Below are 10,695 nucleotides of genomic sequence, written 5' to 3' on the forward strand. Positions count from 1 at the left end.
CTCCCCGAGTCCTGAGGCTCACTGACCCTCCTCCAGTGGAAAACAGTCCAGTGCAAAGGGCCGGACAGCCTAACGCACCTGGTGTCACTCTGAGCCACAGTAACCTTATGGCTTGGTGTTGGAGAGTCGGGGTCAGTTGGATGACAGGGATGAACACCAGACCCCTCTTCTCTCCTCCTCTGTCCAAAAGCACAGTTCCCACCATCTCAGGCAATAGCGAGGTTGACCGTGCAAAGTCCTGAGAAGCATCCTCTCCGGGGCCAAAGGCCAAGACTGGGGCCTCCCCTTCTCTCTGAACCTCTCTCATCTTTGTGTCTAGGGTCAGTGCTCCCTCTCTGTCCCTTGGAGTTGGCAGTGGGGACAGCCAGTGGCACCTCCCCCAGGCCAAGGCAAACAGAGCCAGATCCTGGGGACACTCCCAGTCCCCAAGTGCCCTTAGTGGTCCCAGACATGGCTTCAGCATATAAGGGACACATTTCTGAGAGCCAGGAAACCAGGCCCCCGGCTCTGCTGCCATTTCCCTCCTCCGCCCTCGTCCTGGGCCATCCCCTGCCCAACTAGCCTGGAGTGGGCCCTCAGCCTCCCGCACCCCTACTTGCCTCTAGAAGCACTTCCCTCAGGATTAACTGGCTGGACCCAGGGTGACCTGGATGTCCGACGTGTCCTCACTGGGGAGGAAGAAGTGGGGAGACTTGCTTGTTTCGGTCTAGATGTCATTGGATGTGAAGTGGAACCACATCTTGCCAAGTGCAGGAAGAGGCAGAGAGGGCTGACAGAGACCTTCGAGTTTTCAGAAGGCCCAGAGGGCAAAATGTTCCAGGGCAAGAAGAGATCTGACTGCAGAGGGAAAGGAGACGTACCAGATCCTCGGTAGGATCTTGTCTGCTCGAGGCTGGGTCAAGAGAGCCGAAGGAGGAGAAGCCACCATCGGCCTGGCACCCAGGGCGTCTGTCAGCCTGGCGCCTCTGAAGACCAGCAGGGTTGGGGTCTTCCTCTGGAAGCCAGGAAGTGTCATCTTCCAGCATTTCTGGTGCTTCTATGAATGCAGAAAAGTAGCTGGCCTTTTCTTTACCTTTTTCTACACTCGTTATGTCAGAAGAATTGGGGAGAAATCCGTGATTTCTGTTGATGCCAGTGGAAGGATGTCGGGTCCCTCACCCTCCCCGCATCGTGGCCACACCCCAGGCTCTGGGAGAGGTGGGCTGACTTGCCAGGGATGCAGAAAGGGGGGGCTGCCCCATCAGCACAGGCCAGGAGCAGGAACCTGGGGACACACATGCATTCTAAAGACCCCAGGAAGGCCCTGGGGGCAGATGCTTTGCGTTCCCAGTAGAAATTCTGTAACTGGAGACGGGAAGGGGGACAGGACACACCCCCACCATAAGCTCAGAGGCTGCTCTGGCCTGTGCAGCATGAGAACAGGTGACCAGGATGTGGTAGAAACGTCCCCCCAATTGACTCATGCCTGGGCCTTGGGAGTCGTCCTGGGCCAGTCCTGGCACTGGGCAGGGAGGACAGGTCTTCTTACAGCTGTGCCCCTGGTCCTTCTGCCTCTGGACAAACAGGCTCTGCATGGAGGTGGAGGTGGACAGAGGAGGGTCCCCTGCCTCGCTGGGGAAGAATGTTCGGCTTGTACTTCCCATTTTTACATCATTCGAAGGCAGTGGTCCCTCCTGCCTCTTTGGATCTCCTGGTTGCTGGGTTCCCATGGAAACATCCCAGGCTTGGACGTCTGCCATTTCCTGTTTCCCCGAGGTCCACGTGAAGTCAGTCATCTCTTCCTAACGCTCTGTGGGGCAGATCCATCCACACCCCTCCCCCAAGCAGGTCTTCTGGTTACTCCCTGAGTGGAGCATGGCAGTGTCCACCCCTGGCCAAGTCCCCGGCTCACCAGGCTGAAAAGGAAACTAACTGAATTTCAGCTTTTCTCTGAAGGTTATTTGAGGCGCTGGATGACAAGTGCGAGCACCACTCAGTGGCTGCTCCAGAATCGGGAACATTCTGCTTAACTTACTAATCTCGACTTCCTGCAGCTGATCAGTCCAGGTGATGGTCTGGGAGTTGAGTGTCCATAGAGCACATTCTAGCTTAACCCTGTTTTAGGCAAACTGCTGATAGGGACGGTAGAAATTTGGAGAAAGCAGTCTCTGGGAAATTACCAAACCAGAGAGCATCCTTCAGAGAATGCTGCCACCTCGCCCACAGAATAGAATTGTCGGGGGGTCACAATGCAGGGGGTGGAGAGGTTCCGTCAGCCTGTATTCTGAAACCTCAACAGAACCAACGTGTGAGCCAGCCCAGCAGGGGCATCGCCCCCAAACCCTTCAATACCGAACACAGCTTCACGTCCCCTGAGGAGAAGTTCGGTGTTAGAGTAGCTGTGCTTAACGCAGAGCAAGAGAAAAGCTGAATTTTGTTTGTGGGCCTAATGGTGCTCTCGCATCAGAAACCCTGTAAGTGAAAGCCTTAGGGGAGGGGTCGGGGGGCTTTTTGAAGCCGCTTTGCATTACTTGTTTCCTAGGATTGAGGAAATGTTAAGTTATCCACAAACACTGGGAAGGGGCCTTTGAAGGTCATGATGAGGGTTGAAGCTGCTGGACAGAGCCTGGGCTGGGATGTGGAAGAGGACGCCTGAGCCTCAGGGCAAGTCCTCTTCTGGTTGCAGCCCTTTGCTGACACCGATATGTGTGCTTGGCCCACGTTTATTTCCCTCCCTGCCTGCAAGAGCCCAAAGAGCCCACAGCCCTGACCCCCTCAGTGGCTTTCAGGCTGAATAAGGTGTGTCCCAGGTTTGGCCACCAGCACAGTTCCGGCCTCTCCCAGCCCACATGCCTACATTTCATCTTGTCAAGCCAATTTGCATATCCCCGCTTCTGGGAGGAAACACCCTTTGCTCCAGGGACAGAGGGAGGAAGATTGAGTCTTGGGTTTGCCTTGGCTTTAAGGGATCCACCAGGTCCCCCTGTAGCCACTCCTGCTGGCAATTTCTCAGGCCCATCCTGACAAAGGTCTCTGAATTCCTCCAAACACAACACACTTTCCCTCGTCTTGGGTAATTTCCTTGGTCTCATTATAAACGCCCAGCCCCTCCCTCTTCCCAGCCAGCTCCTAGTTGTCATTTTGACCTGACCTCCTTTGGGGAAGCCTTAAGCCTCAAAATCTGGAGGACCCGCCATCCCTCAGTGTTACCTCTGTTCCCCCATGAACGGGCACACATTTTGCAGTTGTAGGTTACGTATAAGTGACTGTGTGGTTCTCAGGAATTGTGTTGTATTTCTTTTTCCTTTAGGGTGACACCACTAGGTCTGCACAAAGCTGTCTTAACTCAGACATTGGGATGGTTTTGATGTGGCCCATGCTCCTCGAACAAATATGCTTGCAGGTTGGTTTTCTTCTTTTATCTTTCGCTTTCACGAGTGGACAGAGGATCCTATCAGTTGTGTGTAAGGAGAAAGTCAAATCAGCGTTAGCTGGATGGATTTCCAGTAATAAGATTCCGCTTTCCATTTGAAATGGAAATTTCAGCTGGGATCTGAAAAGTGTGGCCAGGAAGGCCTCTCATGGCTCCTCAGGAGCCAGAGGAGGGACTCAGAGGCCTGAGCACATTGCTCCTTGCACCACACCCGCCCTGGCATCTGGGGCCTCGGGCCCTGACCACTGCCCCAACCAGGGTCTCCACAGGACAGGCCATGCAGGCCAAGGTCCTGTAGAGAATTTTTCTTCGCCTTCTGTACACGTTTGCAGTAGCAGGCTTTGCTTTTGCTTCTATGTGAAGTTTTGCCTTAATCCCAAACGTTTTGATTTCGGCTCTGGTTATGCCACTCATAGACAGTTACAGTATTTCTTAACCAAATAGATTTTTTTTCTTTTATTGATGTAAGACATCTAATTAGTTGGAATTTTTGGATGACATGTTACATATTTGGTTTGTGACTAGTAATTATAGTTCATATCATTTATGGTTTTGTGATTTTTACTAGTTTAAAGGGCTTTTTTGGTTTGTTTTCATTTTAGAAATGAAAAGGTTTTTTTTTAATTCCATGGAATAAAAAAAAATTCCATAATAATAATACTCATAGGTACATCTTGGAATCAGTTTTTATTTTTCTTAATCTCTAACATCACATGCTATCAAATACTGTCATGCTGCTTTATGGTTTCTGATTTAAAGATTTTTAAATGGGGTAACAGTACCCACTGTGTGGTACTCCTCCACCTTTCCCATCTGGGTTATTTGTTGGAGTTTAGGAAGAGACCATGTTGGGCTAAACTCCTTATTCCTGTTGTTTTCAGTCCTTGAGTGATAATCAGAAGCTTTTCTCCGGAGAGGGTGGGGTCAGCTGTCAGGCTTCTAGGTACCCACCTTTCAGAGGGGCTGGGATTAAATGCAGCATGGGTGGATATGGGATAGGGCGAGAGGTCACCTCGTCCCCTCATTGGGGCTGGCGCCAGCAGGGCCAGAGCTATGGCTTTGTGGCCAGAGGGGTGTCTTTGGCCCTGCGTTGGGTCCCCTAGAGGGTGGAGGGACGGCAGGGTCGCCGGTCCTTGGCCGGAGAAGGACCCACCCCTTGCTCTCTGGTGTCCCTCCAGTACTCACTCTTGAGCAGATTCTTCAGGGTGGGCATCCGGGCCCCACCGAAACTCCTGGAACTGGCCGTCCAGAGCCTGCTGAGGGATGAGGCCTTGGCCATCGCCGCTCTGGAGGAGCTGCCCGCTGAGCTCTTCCCACCCCTGTTCTCCGCGGCCTTTGCCGGGATGCACAGCCAGGCCGTGAAGGCGATGGTGCAGGCCTGGCCCTTCCCCTGCCTCCCGCTGGGGTCCCTGATGAAGGAGCACAAGCCTCACCTGGAGACCTTCCAAGCTGCAATCGACGGCCTGGATGTCCTGCTTGCCCAGGAGGTCCGCCCCAGGTGAGGGCGCCCCAGCAGGCGGGTGGGGCCTGGGGGTCTGAGCAAGACGCAGCTGGCATCGGGTGGGGTGTGGTGCGGGGCCACGGGGAGGCCTTGGGGCCGTGGCTGGGCCACTCTGGGAATAGGCTTTCGGGCGTGCAGGGCTACTTAAGGTGCAGAGGTGACAAAAGGCACGTGGGCTCACCCCCTCCTCGTGGCGCTTAAAGTGGGGACCAGGAGGGGCCCTGGAAGCTCGAGGAGCCGCTGGTGTCTGGGGTGTAGCACCCTTGGCTGGGTTCTGAGCCGTGCGGTCCTGGTCCCCGTGGGTCTCCGCACAGCTCAGTGTGTCTCCCGTTGTCCCGCAGGCGGTGGAAGCTGCAGGTGCTGGATTTGCGCCGGAACGCCCACCAGGACTTCTGGACCGTGTGTTCCGGCACCAGGGCTGGTGTGTGCTCACTGCTGGAGCCTGAGGTGGCCCGGCCCGTGAGGAAGAGGCGCCGGGTGGAAGGTGCAAGGGCGTGGTCGAAGCAGACCTCGGCCCCCGTGGAGGTGCTCATAGACCTGTGCCTCAAGGAGGGCACCCCCGATGCGTCCCTAAGCTACCTCCTGAAGAAGGTCAAGCAGAGGAGGGGCTCACTCCGCCTGTGCTGTCAGAAGCTGAGGGTCTTCTCCATGCCGATGCAGAACATCAGGAAGATCCTGAAGCTGGTGCAGCTCGACTCTGTCCAGGACCTGGAGGTGAACTGCACCTGGAAGCTGGCCACCCTGGGCAGGTTCGCGCCGCACCTGGGCCAGATGGTCAACCTGCGCCGGCTGCTCCTCTCGCACATCCACATGACACCGCACGCCGCTCCCGGCATGGAGGAGCGTTGCGTCAGCCAGCTCACCTGCCAGTTTTCCAGCCTGCAGCACCTGCAGGAGCTCTACCTGGATTCCATCTCCTTCCTTGAGGGCCGCCTGGACCAGGTGCTCAGGTGAGGCGTGGCGCTGTCTCTCTGCAGACCAGGGCAGGCCTCTCTCGTTTCGTTATCCGTGGGGTGTCTGTCTACTGTCTGCCTGCCATGGATGGTGCCAGGGTGCACGGGCCACTCAGAGGTCCACACGATGCCACCAGTCCGTCCCCCGGCATCTTGTCACATAGCCTCCCAGGTTAGGGTCAGAGGTGTGGCTTCAGTTAGATGCCTGTCAAAGGGGACTCTTTGCTGGGAATCTGCATCGTGGGGGCTTTGGGCCAGGTGAGGGTGGCTTTGGGAATTCTTCCTGAGAGAGTGATGTCTAAGCTGAGATGATGGAAAATAACTAAGCAGGAGGACATTAACCAGGGGAAAGCCCATCCAACGTGAGGTTTCAAATCGGAAGCTCTGTGCTGAGCAGCTGGTCCACGTGAGCCTGTCCCTCCCACCTATCCCACTTTCCTGTCTGTCCCGGGTTGCTTTAGGCTCCAGGTGAGGTGTGATGTGGGAAATGGGTGATTGTGGAAATGACGGGGAGGGAGCAGGAGTGAAGAGTTGTGGCGTCCATCAGGACGTTAGCAGTTATTGCTCCTAAATAGTCCAGAGAAGAGAAACAAAAAGTCAAATGAGTATCATTATTGAAGTGGCTCCAATCTCGAGTCCAAATTACAACTATTGTTTGCTTCTCAGGCTTCTGATTATATAGGAATTCTTCAGTAACAGATGATTTCTTCTAGAAATGTGTTCTTCATTCTTAAAATAGAATCATAGCTTTACCTGGAACACAATGATGAAAGAGGAGAGAATGCAGCCCGATTTATTTGTGTGAAAGAGTTGGATTGATTTCCTTTCTGGCGACTGCAAACTCAAAGCATTAAGAATAAACGTGTTCATCACACAAGGACAACGACAGACAAAAGAGTTGTGGAAAGTGAGGGATGGTTTGTGGCTGATACAGCGACCAGAGTTAGCCCCTGCCGGCTGGAACCCTGTGCCCGTTGCCAGGCCTTGCCTGGCTTAGCCCTTTAAGCACAGATCCCAGTACTCTCCCTGGGAACAGAGAAACAGGTGATGGGGTCCAGGAGGCGGCAGGAAGGAAGCCCGAGTTAAAAGCAGTTTAGGTCATGTCTCCCAATACTGTAGTTTGCTGATCCCCTCTCTCACTTGGGACATGGGGTCAGGCTCCCCGGTGGGCACCTGCCATTGTTACCTTACCTGTGCTCACAACACCTGGCAGGGATATGTCATCCCCCACTTGACGGGTGAGCACAGGGAGCACTTGAGGATTCCTTCCCTCGACCCCGTCACACGACAGATAAGGGATGGGGAAGGACCCCGCTCAACCTTGGGCTGACCTGGCACCTCTCCTTTGACCATGCAGCCTCCTCCGGAAGACTGGGATCTGGTGAAATGGGCCTCTCTTCCCTTGAGGCCTGGGCCACCCCACATCCCTCCGCCCAGCACCTCCATCCTCCCGGGACTGACTGCTCTGTCTCTCTCCAGGTGTCTGAAGAACCCCCTGGAGACCTTGTCGATTACCAAGTGCCTGATTTCAGAGGCAGACCTGATGCATCTGTCGCAGTGCCCGAGCGTCAGCCAGCTGAAGGATCTGAGCCTTAGCGGGGTCAACCTGACCGGCATAAGCTCCAAGCCCCTCTGGGTCCTGATCGAGAAGGCCTCGGCCACCCTCCAGGACCTGGACCTGGACGAGTGTGGCATCATGGACTCCCAGTTCAGCGCCCTCCTGCCCGCCCTGAGCCACTGCTCCCAGCTCACCACCTTCAGCTTCTGTGGCAACCCCATCTCGATGGCTGTGCTGGAGAGCCTGCTGCGCCACACCGTGGGGCTGAGCAAGCTGAGCCTCGTGCTGTACCCCGCGCCCTTGGAGAGCTACGAGGACGTGCACGGCACCGTCCACCTGGGCCGCCTGGCGCACCTGCACGCCCGGCTCAAGCAGGTGCTGCAGGAGTTGGGGCTTCCCAGTATGGTCTGGTTCAGCGGCGACCCCTGTCCGCACTGTGGCGACAGGACCTTCTACAACCCAGAGCCCATCCTGTGCCCCTGTTACATGGCCGCCTAGCCCAGCGAACGAGCCGCAGGCTTTGTCGCGGGCACGCGGACACTGCCGCTCAGACGTCAGCGCATCTCGAAGAAACACAAGCTATAGTTTCAGACAATTGTTCATTGTTAGCGGGAAAAGGACAGGTGATTCAGAGCTGGGCGGGGGGGATGGTGACTTGGGGGGTTGATGGGATCTTCGGGGAGATGCATCTTGTAGAGTTAGAAATGTGAATCTAAATTTCTAGAGGGGGATTCAGGCTTGAGAAGTAGATGGGGGCGTTACCCCTACGTGGATAGTTATAAAGAAATGGTCAGAAATAAAGGGAACCTCAGTGTCATTCACCTGGTGTTCGCTGTGATCTGTGACCGTGATTCTCCCGTTTAAACCTCAGTAATCTCCTGTTAGTGATTAAGTAAGAAGCCAGCATGTGTGAGGCCCAGGCAGCCTAGGCTGGACGAGGTTCGGCCCCAAGAGTTAACAGCACCATTTCTCCCTCCCTTTGGTCTTGTTTCTGGATCACCTGTTAGCTCCTCACTTACTTCTGTGGCTGTTCAGTCTATTATTGCACACAAGGTGTGTCCTCAGGGCCTGGAAGGTACTAAGTGTCCAATAGTGAGCACCATTGGAGGGAACATTCTTCCAAGGGACCCTCGCTGCCAGCTCCGCCCAGGCCCTGGACTCTAGCACCCTCCCCAGTGGATCCAGCAGATGCAGAGCCTCCATCCCTGGCCCTGGGTGGTGCCAGGATAGGGCTTCAATGTGCAAAGTCAGGCCCCGAGTCCTGGGAGGAAAATCCACCCACAGACCATCTGGAGCCTCTGGGACTCACCAGCCCATACCCGCCTTCCCACTGCGTCCAGCCCCTTGAATTCAGTCAGTTGTGACCTGTAAAAACATCCTAATTCCTGCTAGCAAAATACTAGTAAGCTCACATAGACAAATAACATTTGTTTACTATTCGTTTCCCACATTGAAAAGAGTTCATCGTTTTGTGCGGAGGTAGGTCACACCAGGGTGAGAATGCCCTTCTTCCGGGAAGACCCCCCTTCTTCCCTGTCGAGGAGGTGATAAGCCAGCTCTGATGCCCTGGATTCTGGGTCCCAAGAGAGAACAAACCCACGCCAGGTCTTGGGAGCACTCGGATAGAGCAGGTGAACGTCAGATTTGGTTTGGGGGTGTGGTGGGGCCACCCCGTGCGACCCCCCAAGACAGCCCATCCAAATGAAAGGGACACGAGCTTCCCTGGCGGCGCAATGGTTAAGAATCCACCTACCAATGCAGGGGACACGGGTTCGAGCCCTGGTCCGGGAAGATCCTGCATGCCGCAGCGCAACTAAGCCCGTGCGCCACAACTACTGAGCCTGCACGCTACAGCTACTGATGCCTGCGTGCCTAGAGCCCATGCCCCGAAACAGAGAAGCCACCGCAGTGAGAAGCCCGTACACCACAATGAAGGGCAGCCCCCGCTCGCCGCAACTAGAGAGTCTGTGCGCAGCAACAAAGATCCAACGCAGCCAAAAATAAGTAAATAAATAAATTTACAAAAAAAAAAAAAGGGACATGTCATCCAGTGGGGTCCGCCCTGTGGCCCTGGGCTGCCTTACCTGGCTTCCCACACACGACCTGGGGAGGAGGCCACACACCAAGGCCGGGGCAGGGCTCGTCTGCATGTCCCTGACCATGAGCCATCCTCCACTGCCTATCTAGTGTGGCCAACTGTCAGCAATCCCTTATCCTGCCGCACAGCCACTGGCCCTTCTCTATCCTCTTCCCCTAGCAGGCACCCTCTTTTCTTCTGCCCCACCCCTGCCAGCCTCCTACCCTATGCCCCGTAAGAAAGAACAAGAAATGGACCCCTCGGCTTGTGGACATGCTTTGCCATTTCTGAAAGAAGAGAGAATGCAGACATCTGTATAAGTGATGGTGTGCTGGGAAGAAGGGAGTCAGAAAAAGATCTCTCTTACTTTTCCCCAGTGCGCACCCAGTCTCAGCATCCCCAAGCATCCCTAAGTTACAGAGCATATTTTCCAGAACGGGAACTGGCACCTCTGGGATATGAGGAAAAGTATACAGGACGAGCAGGTTCTCCACGAGGAAGGACAGAGGCAGAGATCGTGTGATCTCAGTGCCAGATTCCTCAGCCGCAAGACAGATAATCACACTGGCCTCGTGACATTGCAGTGAGGTCACCCACAGGGCTAACCTACGGAAGGCACTTGCCCCGGTCATGGATGGCCCCATATAGGACAGTGGTGATTATTAGCTGCCCGATGCAAGTAAAGGAAGAAAAGCAAAAGTGAACACTGCTTCTTGCTTCTCAAGCAGGATGCCCTGCACTTGGGACTTTATTTGGCCCAGAGACCACACTTGAGAAAGAAATCTTACAAGAGTCTTTGTTCAGAATTTAGATTTTGTCATCAACATGTTCAAAGAGGCATATGCTATCAATGCAGTGAGGTTCTCAAAGTCAAGTTTGGCTGGAGAGGAAGCTCATCCGTAAGGATGGGGCATGGGGAGGTAGTGACCGCTGGGGGCCCAGGGGCCCGGGGGCCGTGTGGATGGAGGCCCTGTGTGTGTGTGGGCAGGGGGGAGCGGGGTCTGCAGCTGTTGGGAAGCAGGCAGGGAGAGTATGGCACATAGGGTGGGATGATTGGAAGTAACCATTTACCCAGGAGCAGCCCCAGCTGCACGTCGGACAGGCAGGAGGGTTAGGGCAGCTGAGGGATAGGATGTGAGAGGGGTGAAGCTGAATAGGAAAGAGCCAGAGAGCGATCTAACACAGGGAAATAGC

At 54.9% G+C, this 10,695-nt stretch overlaps 1 protein-coding gene across 1 annotated transcript; it reads left to right on the forward strand.

Annotated features, from left to right (window-relative positions):
* Positions 1 to 4,392: 4,392 nt before the first annotated feature.
* Positions 4,393 to 8,044, forward strand: LOC125961204 (melanoma antigen preferentially expressed in tumors-like). The gene is made up of 4 exons (XM_049697692.1): positions 4,393 to 4,485; positions 4,591 to 4,910; positions 5,255 to 5,863; positions 7,346 to 8,044. Exons 1-4 carry the CDS (start codon positions 4,393 to 4,395, stop codon positions 7,920 to 7,922), a joined length of 1,599 nt encoding a protein of 532 aa, XP_049553649.1. The 3' UTR covers positions 7,923 to 8,044.
* Positions 8,045 to 10,695: the final 2,651 nt, after the last annotated feature.

This window comes from Orcinus orca, chromosome 15, assembly GCF_937001465.1.
Source record: "Orcinus orca chromosome 15, mOrcOrc1.1, whole genome shotgun sequence".
NCBI classification, from domain to species: Eukaryota; Metazoa; Chordata; class Mammalia; order Artiodactyla; family Delphinidae; genus Orcinus; species Orcinus orca.

Bases quoted from the DNA above. Each gene is read 5' to 3' on its own strand.
- LOC125961204 (XM_049697692.1), top strand. From the start codon at position 4,393: ATGGGTGGATATGGGATAGGGCGAGAGGTCACCTCGTCCCCTCATTGG. The intron at 4,486-4,590 runs GTGTCTTTGGCC...GTGTCCCTCCAG, and splicing joins ATGGCTTTGTGGCCAGAGGG to TACTCACTCTTGAGCAGATT. The intron at 4,911-5,254 runs GTGAGGGCGCCC...GTTGTCCCGCAG, and splicing joins GCCCAGGAGGTCCGCCCCAG to GCGGTGGAAGCTGCAGGTGC.